Genomic DNA, 17,888 nt, shown 5'->3' with positions numbered 1-17,888 from the left:
TCTTTACGTAAGCATACATGTCTCTGAACAAAGTTGGCTAAAAGAACCCAACTTCTAAGGCTTTGCTCGAAATACGTGATCCTCCGAAGTGTCCCCCACTGGGAGCTAAATGACAATAATATAAAATATCGTTTACCTCATTTTCTATCGCACATCTCTTGATCATTTGGTCTACGTATTGTTTGAATAGGTATGGTTCCTCCCAAAAGTAGTAATTCACATCGTGAAGAAACATTTTCCTTTACTAGTACGACTTATTAGACGACATCAACCTATAAACAAATAGTTAACATAATCAACAAACCAATGGGTATTTTAAAAATCAAAACCTGTAAGACTGACATTCTTCTTTCTCCCTTCTCATATCTTGGTTTTGGTTGAAAGGAGAAGAAAATAATCTTTTTTTATTCCACCATCTTATATAATTTATGTAATAATGATTTTATTATAATGTTTTATTTAATTTAATGAGAATTTATCAATTAATCATCACTAAAATATCCATTACCGTCCACTATCAATAACACAGTGGTTTATTTGCCATTTCAGTTCCTTGTCCATGTCTTAATTAAAGAATACTCTAGCAAGTTACTTTTACTAGTTTTACAATTTAGTCCAGGTACCTTAATTAATCACTAATTCAACAAATTTACTTATCCAAAATTCAATTCACTTCTAAACTAACTCCAAAAGTATTTTTATTAAATATTTATGGCCTTGGTTTTCGGAAACAAGGTCCCAAAACTGCATTTTCTAAAACCACTGACTTTAGGACCGATACATTTGTACCCTGTTTAACTTTCCAAATAACAGAATAGTATCGTAATACCCTCTTGAATATTAATCAATAATATTCATTGACTCTATCATCTAAAAATAGAATTCTGAACCCACTATTTTCCAACTCCACTGACTTTTGGGTCGTTACATTTACTGTCTCAGCAGACTACCCCGTGTTTACTATCCCGACTGACTTTATTTGTTTCCATAGCCGAGCTATGGTCCTATATCTTAAGCCTTTTAGAGGCGTTGCCTCAAAAGACATTATCGTCATCGCGGTGTCGCCTTATAGAGCCTACTGACTGCTATCACGATGTTGCTTTATGGAACCATATAACTATCGACATTGATTCATCTCGTATCTACCTTTATGCTTGAACACCAAAGTGTCTTCCCCCACCCCCACGCCCCCTAAGGCTCGGAGCTTCGAACATTACAGTTTGCACCTAGCAATCTGAGATGGCGAAATCTTAATCGAATTCCAATTTCCATATTCTTCCGCCCATTCCTCTATATCACTATTCCTAACCTTGATGCTCAAATACCACAATGTCCTATTTGCAAGGCCAAGAGCTTCGCACATCACGAGTGCACTCAGTATCACTATATGGTAGTATCTAACAAAATCTCCCTTTTATCCCATTCATAACTTTGTCTAACCCATCAATAAATCCCTTTCATATTCTACCATTATAAAATAGAATACATGCATATCATAGATGAGATAACATGGAATCATAGTTAATTCATGCATACTAAGCTAAATGGTGGATACCTATATGTCTATGCGATCTAGAATATACTAAGCCTTTCTATAGTTGAAGTGCAGAAACTCACTTGATGCTTCTTTCCTTATCAATTTAGCTTTTCCAAACGCCAAAGTTTCCATTCTCTTGGCAGCTAAACATGACAACCAAAATCATATTTAGACTTAGTATTCTCAGTTTCCTAGAAACATGCAAAACCCCTAGAATGGTTCTGAAAACCCTTAACTTTATTTTCTAATTCTTACATACGCCGATGGACTCAGAACCTTACTAGCTTTATGGATTCTCTACTTTTCCGACTCCAACCTCCTGATTTCTACTCTATGCAGAACTTTTCGTAATCATCTTGTCTTCGAAGCAACAAAGAAGATAAATAAAAAGAAGGAAATGAAACAGGAACGAGAATAATTCTCTCCCCAGGAAGTCATTTCCTTGCTATATATAGTCCTCCCCGCTCAGTTACCAACCTTCTAGAGACCACCTGTTGATAAAAATTGTCTCCCATTAAGGAAACTGTTGGTTCTAATCCAATCAAGCTAAACTTTGATCTCAATCCTGTCCAATTTTAGTTACTAACTTTTACTGATTTTCCAATATAGACCACCAACTTACGATTTCTTTCAATTTAACCCCCAATTGTTCAAAATTTTTGGGTTTACAGGAAATTGAGTGTGAAAAAACCCTAGTAGACTTAGTAGAATAGTAAGGATACAATTGGCATGCCATAGGGATTAGTGTCCACGTTTATATTGAAGACAACTTTTAGTATGAAGACAACGATTTATGTCGTCATAACATGTAAATGCATATTGGGCCTATATTTTAGGGTGTTTGGATGGATGCGCGTTGCAAACAATATGTTTTAGGGTGTTCAACTTGAATCCCAAGTATCCAAGTGTATTTCACTAAGGTTTATGAAGGGTAAAATAAATCAAAATTTTGATTATAAGGCTTCTTAATGGGCATAATGAGCTATAAGTGTAATAAGAGTGATATATGTTAAAAGTGGGGCTAATAAAAAATGATACACAAATTGAATAAGGTGTTTAAATGGCTAATGATAATGAAAAATGAAAACTTAATACTTGTTAACTTTTTCATAAAATTGAGGTGAGAATGTAACACCCCTTGCCTAACTCGATTGTCGGGTCCGAGTTATGGAATGCTACATTCATTGTCGGAGCAACTACATTAAAATATATAATAAATAATCCTTTACACATACAACCCAATTTCCAACACATACAATTCAATTATAGTAATTAAATTTGAGTCTTAATCGAGCTTACGAAAGCTCTTTTATTAATTCGAGCATGAAATAGGATTAAATTGCAAAATTTTAAAGATTCAGTGTAGTGATTTCATCTATGTACTTGTAATTTTCGAACAAATTGGTTTAATAAAAACCCATAATTATGATTAATATCTTAAATACAATTTCCCAAATGGTTTTTCCACGCAAAGCAAAATAAAAGAAAATATTGACTCACTGTAAACTATTACTAAGCGGCTTTATGTGGTCGGATTGTAAGTACGACAAGAAATCTTATATTAGTAGATAATCTAAACACATCCTAAGTCTAATCAGAATTGAACAAATCAATTAAAAATTAATATGTCATCTATCAAGTCCAAATGAAGAGATACCTTGTCTTAGGTATCGAAGCAGTTGACTCCCAAAAGATAAAGGCATAGATGTGATTGACTGGATTGATAGTTCATTAGATAGAACTCAAGTAGAATAGATCCTAGATCCGATTATGGATTTATTCACTTATGATGTTAATGGTGTGGCATACCTTAATTTGAGTGGATGATGGGTCATGTATGTGTGACCCATATAATTTGACGTAAATGAAAGATTGAGTTCAAATAGATAATGAACCAAAAGCTGGTACATTAGGTATACAAATTCTGTATAATGTAGCATCATTCCATTGTTAGGATTAATATGGTGAATTAGGCCATTTCCTCACTCATGGAGCTTGTTTTCAAATGACATTTAGTCATTTTATAAACTTTGCAATAGTTTTAGAATTTGAATTAAATGTTGTTGTCAAGTAAGTTATTAGTATATTTTGAATAATTACATTAGTTGCCTTCAACCATGTACTTAATGGTGTGAAAATGACATTGTAGGTTTCGATAGAGCAATGAAATGAAAAAGAACTTAAGAGGTGAAGGGAAATAAGACAAAGAAGATGCTTGTCATGACCATAAGATGCATTGTCACGAAAATGACCACACTGACTTGACAAGGAGTTTTCTCCCTATCATCCCTTATCGTAACCAAGAGCTCATTGAGTTGAACACCAAGATTGCTTGGTCATTTAGGGTTGTGACAATGAAGTTAATCTTCCCATAACCATGGAGCCACTTACTTCGAAGTGGTTTCAAAGGTTGGAGTCATTGTCGTGACCACAAATAAAACTTGTCGCAACAATGACTATATTATAGATGGTACCCAAACAATGCAACTTTTCTCATAAATATAGTATTACATAATATAATAATATAAAAGCCTATATTATATTATATAAGTATTAATATAAATTTTAATATATATTATATAGTATTAAAGTTTTTACTTAAATTCAATTATATTGTTAATTATGCTCATAATGTTTATATATATAGAATATTTTATTAATAATAGTATGCACAATATAGTATTATATAATATAATAATATACATTATAGTATCAATATTTATGTGTAATTTAGTATATCGCAAAAAATGTATATAACTAAGAATAAATAAAATATTATTAAAATTTTAATATATTAATAAATATTATTTTTATTACACTAGTTTTTGAATTGGGCTTTTAAGTTTTACAAATTGTATTTGTGTATTGGGTTTATTGTTGTTGTTGTTTTGGACTTAAGATAAAATTAGTTTATTTTGGGGTTGAATAACAATAGGTATGTTATTTGGGTTTGGACTTAAGATAATATATTTGGGTTTTGAAATAATTATGAGTATTAAGTTTATAAATTTAGTAAGAAAAACAAAAGCTATTCAATTGTCAATATAGTACTATAATAAATAATAAAATATATTTTCGTCAATTTAAAACCTTTTTCAAATATATACTTTTATAGATACTATCTTCTAATGTTACATGTGTTGCATGTGATTTTATATGTTTAATATTTAACTAATTTTTTAAATATTATATTTTTAATTGTAGTAATTAACGTAAAATAATGTTTCTTATTTGAATTACTGAACGTAATTAAAATATATTAACTTATCCATTCAAATATTATAATAGAATTTTTTTTCAAATTATAATTATACCCTTTTTAACATACTGAAGATATAATATAGTTTTAATTTATATAATTAATGCAAAGTATTATTATTCAAATTAATAACAAATTAACATAATTAACTCTAATATTAATTAAGTGATAATTAAGATGCTTAAAATTTTATTTAGTAATAATTCTATTTTAAATCAATAAAATTAGCACAACTTTTTTAAAAATAAAATTAGTATTGCTTCTATTTTAAAATTACCACAAAATTTTTAAATAATAATTTTAAATTAAATTATAATTATTTTTAAATGTGTAATTCTCACAACTTCAACTTCTAATAAATTATAATTATTTTTAAATGTATAATTATGATAATTTTTATTTTATTTCAACTATTTTTATTTTTAAATGTGGATTTACTAATATGTTGAAAAATAAAGGATATTCTTATCGGTTCAAAAATATTTCTAAACTCATGCTTTTATAAATAAAGAGTGAGATTATAGATTATTATAATAAATCAAATATATAAAATTTATGCATATCATATATTGATATTGTTTATTAAATTCATACACACATCATATAATCATAAATTTTACCTATAAAAAGAATTGTAATTGTTTTGTATAAAATATCTCTATTAAGGTAATCAGTGTCGTACTAGTGAGTGTACCATTTTTGCCCTGATATTGATATGTATCAATGTTGGTGTTTTTAGTTTATTATTTGGGTTTAGTATTTTTTTCACATATATTTATATATTTATAGTCTAATTTTTAGTTTCTTCATAAATTATATATATACAGATGGAAATATATCTTAATTATTATTTTTTAGGTTATTAATAAACTACATTAATGTAAATATAATTATATGCAAATATAATTTTTAAAATTATTAATTGAGTACAGTAACTTTAAAATGTTTAAGATAAAAAAAATATAAGTTATGTTTAAAATATTAAAATTTTATACAAACCGATATTGACTGTTATGCACCAGTATAAGTCGATATAGGCCAAAATGAGTTGAAACACATTGGGAACAGTCAAAACACACATAAACCTGGATTGTACTGAACCTAAATTACTTGATATCAATTGAGGAACATGAACCCAAATTACTTGGCTTCAATTGAGGAACTCTCAAGTATGTATCATCTACCTTTGTTACATATATATATATATATATATAATTTATGTTTTTTATAAGACGAATTTAAACTGATAAGTGTTATATTCAAAATTAAAATATCTATAACTTAAAAAATTTAAAATAATTTGAATTGATCACCAGTCTAAAGCTATCCGTGCCCAAAAAACCAAACTAAAAAAAATTTCAATTCCAAAAAAACCCGATAAAAACTTCCCTGTTTACCACCTCTAATATACATATATATATATATGTATACACTAAAATTAAATAAAATGACTTTTATTTAAGTTTATTTTATAATTAAACAATGTAAATTAAATACGAAAATTTGAAAAAAAAAATTAAAAGCTACAAATTTAAATGAAATTTGAATTGTTTAAATACCTTTTAAAATTTCATATAAATCTTAGAATTCTTCATTTTTTATACGAAACAAGATAATTCAATTTTGGAATTTTTAATATCTAAATGAATGTCGAAATTTCAAAACCTTATCAGAAATTAAATCCTTTCTCTAATTCCCTGCAAACATACCTTGAAGATTATTCATTATCAAAAGGACCTCAACATTAGAATCAAGGTGCAATAGGTCCACAAAATTTTATCAATCGGCTAATCTATCTCCTTCGACTATCCTGCTAATCCTCTTCACTTTCTTTATCCTTTAAGAAGCCTAAAAACGTAAGAGATCCGAGCAGGAAGAATCCACCTGACCAGTTGCCTCCATCAACGTCGTCATCACAGAGTGCAAATCCAGAATCACCGCCATCAAGTTGTGGCAACTTCTCCTCTGCTGCAATTCAATAAAACCATATTAAGCAATTTAAATGACACGTTCTCGTAAACATTTGAAGAATAAAGAGTAGATCGAATCCATGGACTTCAAGTGAGCAACTTATAGTTATAGCCCAAACAAATTATTTATCTACCGCCGTAAGATGCAGCATAAGATCGTGCAAGCTTGGACGTCGCATGGCAAAATGTCAAAAAAGCATGAGAATTGTCTACCGCCATATGTCTTCAATTATTCTAACAAAATCATCTAGCCCTTCATAGCCTTCCTAGTCACCATTTTGGTTAAGGTGGGGTGGCTCTATGTTCACTTGAAAAACACAAAAAGGAATACATCTAACAAATTTTAGCAAAGTATTGAAAGTTTATATGTTTGTTATTACAATGGACAGGAGCTTGGGTGATTGTTGGTGCCTCGCGAGTAACGGTCTGAGTTTGCCCAGATGCGCTGCATGTTGCATTCTGCAGGAAAAAACAAACCAAGTAAAAAACTCAGTGCCAACATCATTAAACCGTCAACTTTTAGCATGTTGAAAGCAGTACACACGTAAACATAAGCATTTATGAATACAAGTTGTGAAGTTTTTCCCATCCAGGGCTCTTGTATTAGAAGATATATAGTATTTTATTTCCTTTACTTAAAAATTGAGAAAATTAGTTCCTATACATTAAAAAATTTCATCCATATCTATTTTTAAAAATTAACTTATTTGACAAAATAACCAAATAGACATGTATCTCGTTAACAGGGACCAATTTTTAATAGTAAAAAAAGATGAATTTTTTTCCAAGAAAACTAGTTTACTCGATGATTTAATGTATAAGAATTAATTTACTCATTTTTTTAGTAGAGGGGACAAAATACAATCCGACTCCTAATACAAAGGTTTCCTTGATACTTTTAGCTTTTCACTATAATTATTTCAGGATTTAAATATGTTTATAATAGTAGAAAACAAACACACATATAATTTTGAATTTGATATCCAACAAAGACAAATAACATTCTCTCTCTATGCTGTTCTTCCGTCCATGATCATTTTAACCATTCTAAACGAACTCGAGTACTTTTCTTTGTATGAAAAATTTCATTAAGTAGCAAAATGAACGAAAAGCAGTTATTATAGTGACAAGCTTACCAAAGCAGCCAGAAGCGAATCCAGAGTGTCAGCCCCCCCTAAAATGAAAAATTATTGTTTAGATCATTTAAAAAATTTTAAAATTTTAAAATAATAAATGTAAAATTGTACTTTGATCTCCTTTAAAATTATAAAAATTTAATTTAACCCTTTAAAAATTATAAAATATAGAATATTAAAAATTAAAATTTCATTTTAACCCCTAAACAAATTTTAGATTGCCTTCTATTTCTTCCAACAATAGACTATAATTCCAAGCCAAGGCCTATTGGCTTAATTCGCGTACAAACTTTGACGGTAAGAAAGCTATCACTGCATTTATTTGCAACTTTGACTGTGTCCCCGCTGAAAAACCGTGACAAAATATTATCATAAAGCAAACATAATCAAATGAGTATTGGAAGAAAATTGGCATAGGAAAAGAGCATACCAGGAGATAGTAGTGGTGGCGACGGGGCACAATCACTCGCAGTCGGCATTTGCAAAGAATAAAACCTGAAATTATATCAAAGCTTGTATTGTCATATTATATATAGATTTTAAGATTAGAATGAATCAAATTCCATCCAAATAATTCATTTTCTAATAACAATAAATGTCATATATGGATTACAACTAAAAATCCTATCGACTACGAGCACATGGAGAAAAACCAATTGAGAGTCGATCCGAAATTCGGAATGAAAATCACCAAATTTCTTTCCTATTTCCGAAAATATAAAACATCGAACTCACAAACACAATTGAAATGGCTAAATCAACTTAATTTAACGAATAAATCCCCGAAATTCGCTAATACAGATTAAAATATAAAAAAGAAGGTGGAAAGGAAAATTGACATACGACAAAGCCAAGAAGAAAAAGATGTTCCCGACTTTGAGCAAGATTGAAGGAGGGAAAGCTGGGAAGTGGAAACTCGAAGAACAACCCTAACTGGATAGCGCTTCAAAAAAACAAAAAAAATTGAAAACAATGCCTTTGGAAGTTTTTTTTTCTCTCTTGGGAAGCAGAAGGAATAGGGGCAATGTGGTATCGAAAAATGTGGTTCCTACACCTATTTTTATAAAGATTGGTCGAGTAATTTTATCTAATTAATAGTTTATTAAGGCTCAAGGACTAAATTATAAAGTTTAATCGCTATAAAATTTTAATTGACAAAAGACTTGAGGATTTAAATAACAATTAGTCAAAGGTCCAAAATGGTAATTAAACCATTTTTAAATGAAAGTTAGTGGATGAAGATGAAATCTTCCACTAAACTTGATTAATGAAAGATTAAGTAAATCAAACTATGATTAGATTACTAAAATTAAATAAGTTTTAAACCTTGTATAAAAGTCAAAGTTAGTGGACACATGCATAATTTTCTTCCGTCTTCACTGTCCACCATATCTAAGGGTTGAGAAAACTTCAAAAATCTTCATTTTACTTTCGGCTATCAATTAGGCATGAAATTTTCAAGTCATTTTCTTATAATTTTTATAGATCGGGGTCATGAGAGCTTGTTTTAGCTAGTCCATGTGCCAATTTGATAAATTGTTAGAGTTTAGAAAGTTTTCATTGTTGATTAATTGATGAATTAGACATTAAATTGATAGATTTTAATCTTAGATTATGAAAATGACTAAATTTTAAAATTAATTTAGCTTGTTTGTTAAATTTGTTCCATTAGAGATCAAATTGAATAAATATAAAATATGTCATGAAATTATATTAAAAACAAAAAGTATAAAGTTTCTAACGAGAATATATGAAATCAGGTTTTAATCTGAAGTTGCTTTTCTTTAAAAAACTAGCTTCCCCCTACACCACCTACAAGAGGGGATCATTACACAACCCCTGCACGAGGTCAACCAACAAGTAGCTATTCAGGGATTGAATCGGGATGCGTCGCATGCTTGATTTAATCAAATTAGCAACTTGGTAAACTGAAACATTCTAAAGTTACCAATGTAAACTAGATGGACTTTAGCTATGCCTTGTTCAGCTTAAAATCTCATAAGTGACCAATGAAACACCGGAACCCTCGGACTACAATCCTTGGGATAAGCTAAACACAATGATTTAGACCCTACCTGGTTGTAGGAAAATCAATTTTTAGTTGTAACTCACTCAACAGAGTCAAACTCGGAAGTCTGGTTGAACGAGTACAAGAGTTTCAATGATGAGACATTATAAGAATAATAAGTTATGATTATTCCAAGTTCAGAGATTTAATTGAATAAAATATAAAACATAAGATAAATAAAAAAATAGATTTATATAGGTTCATGCATATCATGAGATTATGTGAAAATGTTGGTATTTATTTTTTATATAAAATAATTTTATAAATCAATATTTGGATAAAAAAATAGATTTATATAGGTTCATGCATATCATTGTTGCTCATTGACACTATCGCTACCTAAGAGGAATTTCTTTGGCTGTTCTTGAAAAAGAACATGCCCATTGCAACTGTACTTAATGCCTATGAAAAATTGTTTGATTTCCAACAAAAAGAGACCGAAACTTTAGGCCAAACATGGGATAAGTTTAAAAGGGTTTAGAGAAGCCTAATTGGGAATGGGGTAGAGAGAGCCGCGCAATTACAATGTTTTTATGTTGGGATGGATATGGACAGTTAAGGCAAAATTTTATATAATTTCTAGGGAAAGTATCTGGACTAGAACAATGAGAGAAATAACAGTTCTACTTGAGAATGTCAGCATCAGTTATTCTTTTTCTAGGGACAATCAAGCCTTCGACAATGATAAATCTAGTAATATGTCCAAAAGATTGGAAAGCCAGAAAGTTGAAGTCATTCAAGGACTCCCCATACCAGGAACGATCTTGCTCCAGGAAAATCGCAGAGCTTCCGCGCAGAAGGATTACGAATTGGAACCATTTTCATATATCAGAAGTATTGCGTCTATTGAAATTGAGAGTAAGGAAGAATGCCAAAAACTCTCTACTCAAGACATAAACAATTTAACTGAAGAAGAGGATAATGACTTGCGTGAAGACATGGAGATTAAATTAAAGTAAGAGCATGGGCATTAACTTGATTAGTGGAGAACCTACAAAGAACCTTTAGAGCCTTTGGAAGATGCGCCTAAGAAAATTATTCCTTCGACGATTAAACCTCCTAAACATGAATTAAAACCATTTCCTGAAGGTTGAAGTTCGGATATTTGGGTGAATATAACACTTTTCCGGTTATTATCTCTACCCAGCTAGGGACGAAAAGGGTAACTGCTCTCATTCGTGTATTAAGGGCACATAAAAAGGCGATTGGATAGACAACTGTTGACATTAAAGGCACAAACTCATCTCTTTGTCAACTTAAGATATTCTAGGAAGATGGAAAAAAGCCAGTAGTAGACACTCAACGATGTCTCAACCTTGCAATGAAAGAAGTTGTGAAGAAAGAGCTAACTAAGTGGTTACACACCGGTATCGTTTACACTATTTCTGATAGTGGTTGGGTAAACCCCATACATTGTGTCCCAAAGAAAGGGGGATGTCTGTGGTCTCAAATGAGAAAGATGAACTTATCCCAACTAGAACAGTGATCGAGTAACATATATGTATCGACTATAGGAAACTTAATGACGCTACTAAAAAGGATGATTTCCCCTTGCCATTTGTTAACTAGGTGCTTGATAGTTTAGAGGGGAAAGAATTTTACTATTTCTTAGATGGGTATACTAGATATCATCAAATCCCTATTCACCCATATAATCAAGAGAAGACCACCTTCATCTATCCATTTGGTACTTATGCATTTCGGATGATGCCTTTTTGGGTTGTGTAATGCTCTTGCCACGTTTATGAGGTGTATGACATCTACTTTTGTCGACATGATAGAGGAAGGATTGGACATATTTATGAATGAATTTTCGGTATATGGGGATTTCTTCACTGAATGTTTGGGAAACCTTGAGAAGTGTTGAAGTAATGGTCAGCATGCAGCAACCAAGACTGTCAAAGGCACTACATGCAGAAGCTGCTGGTTCACCTAGTCAGCAAGCTGTTTATGTTTCATTTTGTAATTTTAAGTTAGAGTAATGTAACTTAGTTGCTTTATAACTATGTTAGGTTTATGTTTGATGTAATTTTGATGTTGACTGAGCTGATAAATCAGCTTTGTTTGTTTGTTCAAGCTAATTAGCACAAGTTACTATGTGTATTAGTGGTAGTAGGTGAAGTTTAGGTCAACCTACTGTTTTGTCAAGATTGTAAACTTGTTTTATGTATTGGCTTTGTGCCATATTTAGTTCATGAAATGAATTCAACAAGTTATCATCCATATGCTCTCCATTTTTAGTTTTGCTTAAAAATCCATTTGAGTTTTCTGCTTTGTTTCTCCTACAAGTCACGAGACTTGCTCGACAAGTATCCTGTTGAAGCTTGCTGCTGCTGCCTCTTGATCCAACAATTGGTATCTAGAGCCACATTCTTAGAGGACCTGTTGTAGTTCAGTATCAAAACGATGGCATCATCAGGTTTTTCACCAGCTTCACCACCTGTCTTCAATGGAGAGGGCTTCAACATTTGGGCAGTTAAGATGAGGACTTACCTGCAGGCATTCGACCTATGGGAAGTTGTTAACTCAGATGCTGAGCCAGCACCTCTTCGAGCTAATCCAACAGTTGCTCAAATAAGGCAACACACTGATGAAAGAACAAAAAGGCATAAGGCCATGTCATGCATACAGAATTGTGTGACAGATGTGATCTTTATGAGGATCATGGCCTGTGAAACACCAAAGGAGGCTTGGGACAAGCTGAAAGAAGAATTTCAGGGGACTGAGAAAACAAGGCAACAACAGCTGTTCAACTTGAGAAGAGATTTCGAAAATCTCAAAATGAAAGAGGAAGAAACAGTTAAGCAGTACTCAGATCGGATTATGGCTGTTGTAAACAGCATAAGGCTCCTAGGAGATCAATTCAGTGAAGCTAGAATGGTTGAGAAAGTCATGTCCACTCTACCAGAGAGGTATGAAGCTAAAATTTCATCTATCGAAGACTCAAGGGACTTGACAACTATCTCCTTAACTGAGCTAATCAATGCCTTGTATGCACAAGAGCAAAGAAGAGCCAGCAGACAAGAGGAGCACCAGGAAGGGGCTTTTCAAGCCAAAGAAGCCTCGAGCATCAAAACTCATAAAGGCAAAAAGTTCTGGAAAAACAGGCCTAAGCCTGATGCTGCTAGGAGCAGTGACCAACTCTGCAGACATTGTAAAAGAGCTGGTCATCCAGAAGATAGATGCTGGTTTAGACCAGATGCAGTATGCCAACACTGCAAGAAAAAAGGCCATGTTGAAAAAGTTTGCAAGAATAGAAGCAAACCAAGACAGAATCAATTTCAGCAACAAAAGGTAGAAGCTCGAGTAGCTGAAGAAAGCAGTGATCAAGAAGAACATGTTTTTGCTGTGTCATGTGCAGCAAATCAGAAGAAGGGTTCAAAGGGCTGGCTTCTAGACAGTGGGTGCACAAACCACATGTCACCAGATGCAACTATCTTCAAAACCCTGGACAGAACCTGCAAAACCAAAGTAAAAATTGGAAATGGTCAGTTAATCAATGCTGAAGGAAGAGGAGATGTGCTGATTCATACTTCTACAGGTGGCAAAATCATTTCAAATGTACTTTTGGTACCTGAAATCGATAGGAACCTTCTCAGTATAACTCAACTACTTGAGAAAGGTTACTCAGTTGTTTTCAAGAAGAAAGAATGTCAAATTTTTGATCCAAGTGGATCAAACCTTATAACAGTCACCATGACTGATAAATGTTTTGAAGTAACTGGCCAAATGACTCACATTCAGCCTGCATAGCCTCCACTGATGACTCGAGACTCTGGCATCAGAGGCTTGGACATGCAAACTACAAATCCATAGCCCGCATGGTCAATGAAGGTCTGGCAGAAAATTTCATCGATTCAGTGAAGAATGATGAGCTTTGTGAGATATGTCAGCAAGGAAAATTGGCAAGATTGCCATTTCCAACAAGCACAACATGGAGAGCATCAGAGAAGCTCCAGCTTGTGCATACAGATGTGTGTGGACCAATGAAGACTGAGTCTCTCAAAGGAAGCAGGTACTTTATTCTATTTATTGATGACTTAACAAGATACTGCTGGATTTATTTTCTAAAACAGAAATCAGAAGTTCCATCTGTGTTCCTGAAGTATAAAGCTGCTGTTGAAACTGAGTCTGGTTGCAAACTTAGAGCAATGAGGTCAGATAATGGAACTGAGTACACCTCAGCTCAGTTCCAAGCCTACTGTGAAGAAGCAGGTATCAAACACCAGTTGACTAATGTGTATACACCCCAACAGAATGGGGTCAGTGAAAGGAAAAACAGAAGCTTGATGAACATGGCAAGATGTCTTCTGTTTGAGAAGAATTTGCCCAAAAGTCTGTGGGCTGAAGCTGTTAACACAGCAGTTTATCTCCAAAACAGGCTCCCAACCAAGGCTCTGGCTGAGAAGACTCCATTTGAAGCCTGGTTTGGGTTTAAGCCATCACTGGCTCATCTCAGAACCTTTGGTTGTCTGTGCTACACACAAGTTCCAGCTGAGAAGAGAAGCAAGCTAGATAAAAGAGCTCAAGCAGGGATCCTGATCGGCTATAGCTTGGTTAAGAAGGGCTACAGAATCCTAGAACCTGCTACAAACAAGATATTGGTTAGCAGGGATGTTTTCAATGAAAAAGGACACTGGAATTGGGAGAAGGCTGAACCAGAGGCAGTGGCTGAAGATCTCGCAGTGGACCAAGTTGAAAATGATGAAAACACATCTGAAATGGATGTAGATGATGTTCCAATCAGAGGCACTCGATCACTGGCTGATGTTTATGAAAGAGCACAAGTGGCTACTGTTGAACCAAGTTGCTTTGAAGAAGCAGAAAGCCAGGAGGACTGGAAGCAAGCAATGATTGAAGAAATCAGAATGATTGAAAAGAATCAGACCTGGAGTCTGGTTGATAAACCAACAAACAGGAAGATTATTGGTGTCAAATGGGTTTATCGAGTAAAGAACAATGCTGATGGTAGCCTAAACAAGTTAAAGGCTAGATTGGTTGTGAAAGGCTTCAGTCAAAGGTATGGATCAGACTACCTGGAAACCTTTGCACCAGTGGCCAGGCTAGACACTATTAGACTGCTAGTTGCCTTAGCAGCACAAAAACAGTGGCTGATACACCAACTTGATGTAAAATCAGCATTTCTGAATGGATTCCTTGAAGAGGAGATTTATGTGGAGCAACCTCAAGGTTTCAAGGTGTCTGGCAAAGAAGAAATGGTGTACAAGCTCAACAAAGCCTTGTATGGCTTGAAACAGGCTCCAAGGGCCTGGTATAGCAGAATAGATGGCTATCTGACCAGTCAAGGATTTGAAAGAAGTCTCAGCGAGCCAACTCTGTATGTTAAATCAACTAGTGCTGAAACTCAGCTCATTGTCTCAATATATGTCGATGACCTACTGGTGACAGGAGGAGATCATGAGATGCTAAGCAGCTTTAAAGTCAAAATGCAACAGCACTTTGAAATGTCAGACTTGGGATTGATGTCTTACTTCTTAGGCATGGAAGTAACTCAAGCTAAGAATGGGATTTGGCTAAGTCAAAAGACCTTTGCTATGAAGGTTCTCAACAAATTCTCAATGGAGAATTGCAAAGCAACCAGCACACCAGTTGCTGTTGGAGAAAAACTCTCAAGCCAAGACAAGCATGAAAAGGTTTGTGAAACAACCTATCGAAGTCTAGTTGGATGTTTGTTGTATTTGACTGCTACTAGACCTGACATAATGTATGCTGTGAGTCTACTCTTGAGGTTTATGCATTGTTCAAATGAAAGTCATTTTAGAGCTGCAAAAAGGGTTCCAAGATACATCAAAGGAACTTTGTCCTATGGAATGCAGTTTACCAAGGCTGAGAACTTGAAGCTAGTTGGATATTGTGACAGTGATTGGGCTGGTTCCTTGGATGACATGAAGAGCACTACAGGTTATGCATTCAACATAGGCTCTGCTATGATTTGCTGGAGCTCAAAGAAGCAGGGTGTAGTGGCTCAGTCGACTGCAGAAGCAGAATATGTGGCTGCTGCTGCAGCAGTCAATCAAGCCATATGGCTTAGAAAAATTTTGAAAGATATCAATCATGAGCAAAAGGAAGCAACGAGATAATGTGTGACAACCAATCAGCAGTTGCTATTGCAAAGAATCCTGTTTTTCATGGAAGGACCAATCACTTCAACATCAAACTTCATGCAGTTCGGGAAATGGAACAGGCTCATGTTGTTAAGCTGATACATTGCAGTTCTGAAGAGCAAATTGCTGATATTTTAACAAAAGCACTAAGTGTTTCCAAGTTTCAACACTTGAGAGCTAATATAGGAGTTTGCAACATGCTAACCAAGGAGGAGTGTTGAAGTAATGGTCAGCATGCAGCAACCAAGACTGTCAAAGGCACTACATGCAGAAGCTGCTGGTTCACCTAGTCAGCAAGCTGTTTATGTTTCATTTTGTAATTTTAAGTTAGAGTAATGTAACTTAGTTGCTTTATAACTATGTTAGGTTTATGTTTGATGTAATTTTGATGTTGACTGAGCTGATAAATCAGCTTTGTTTGTTTGTTCAAGCTAATTAGCACAAGTTACTATGTGTATTAGTGGTAGTAGGTGAAGTTTAGGTCAACCTACTGTTTTGTCAAGATTGTAAACTTGTTTTATGTATTGGCTTTGTGCCATATTTAGTTCATGAAATGAATTCAACAAGTTATCATCCATATGCTCTCCATTTTTAGTTTTGCTTAAAAATCCATTTGAGTTTTCTGCTTTGTTTCTCCTACAAGTCACGAGACTTGCTCGACAAGTATCCTGTTGAAGCTTGCTGCTGCTGCCTCTTGATCCAACAAGAAGGTTCTTGAACAATTCGAAGAAACGAATTTAGTGCTGAATTAGGAAAAGTGTCATTTCATGGTAACGGAGGGCATTGGCCTGGGACATGAGATCTCCAAAAAAGGATTAGAAGTTGACCAGGTAAAATTTAAAGTTAATGAAAAACTCCGATCCCTGTCTTTTCTGCGTAGAATCCATAATTTTCTGAGACATGTCCAATTTTATCTGCATTTCATTAAGGATTTTTCGCACACCTCTAAACCATTAACTCATCTTTTGCATAAAGATGTTCCGTTCATCTTTGACAAAGAATGTAATCTTACTTTCATAGCATTTAAGGAAAAAATGGTAATCGCCCCTATTATTTGTAGCCCTAATTGGAATGAGCCATTTGTTGTCATGTGCGATGCTAGCAATTTTGCTATCAGGGTTGTTTTGGGTTAAAAGAAAAAAAAGGTTTTCATGCTATTCATTATACTAGCAAGACCTTGAACCCAACCCAATGTAATTACACCAACACCGTAAAAGAAATGTTAGCAGTCGTATTTGTACGTAAGAAATTCTACCCGTATTTGATGGATAATTGGGTTTACGTATACACAGATCATTCATCCTTGAAGTATGTGATGAAGAAAAAAGAAACAAAGGGTTGATTAATGAGATGAGTATTATTTCTTCAGGAGTTTGATTTGTAGATACTGGATATGAAGGGGACTGAAAATCAAGTGACGAATCATTTATCTCGTTTTGAGTATGAAGATAACCAAAAGGAAAGTAAAGCAATAAATGACACCTTCATTGATGAAATTATTTCGTGTCGGCTATTGTTTGGTGAAGAGAAGAACTCTCTCGACACCTTGGTACGTAGACATTGTAAATTAACTTGTACGATGAGTCTTTCTAGTAGAAACGTCCAATCAGTGGAATAAGAATACAACTCATAACACGTGAGATTATATTTGGGAGGATCCTTATGCTTTCTAGCAATGCATGGATTAACTAATACGCAGGTGCGTGGTTGAGGAGGATATGAAGGATATTCTCATAGGGTGTCATACATTTCCATATAGAGGCCACTTTGGTTGAAAGAGGTCTATACAAAAA

General features: G+C 33.6%; 1 protein-coding gene across 1 annotated transcript; it reads right to left on the bottom strand.

Moving 5' to 3' along the window:
• Positions 1–6,373: 6,373 nt before the first annotated feature.
• LOC107949301 (uncharacterized) lies at positions 6,374–8,940 on the bottom strand. Its single transcript, XM_016884020.2, has 5 exons — positions 8,746–8,940; positions 8,333–8,397; positions 7,903–7,940; positions 7,147–7,225; positions 6,374–6,764 (listed from the first exon to the last, which is right to left on the bottom strand). Exons 2-5 carry the CDS (start codon positions 8,379–8,381, stop codon positions 6,610–6,612), a joined length of 321 nt encoding a protein of 106 aa, XP_016739509.1. The 5' UTR covers positions 8,382–8,397; positions 8,746–8,940; the 3' UTR covers positions 6,374–6,609.
• Between the last annotated feature and the right edge of the window lie 8,948 nt (positions 8,941–17,888).

Source organism: Gossypium hirsutum, chromosome A04 (assembly GCF_007990345.1).
Source record: "Gossypium hirsutum isolate 1008001.06 chromosome A04, Gossypium_hirsutum_v2.1, whole genome shotgun sequence".
Taxonomy (NCBI): domain Eukaryota; kingdom Viridiplantae; phylum Streptophyta; class Magnoliopsida; order Malvales; family Malvaceae; genus Gossypium; species Gossypium hirsutum.
This window is presented reverse-complemented; position numbering and strand designations above follow the sequence as displayed.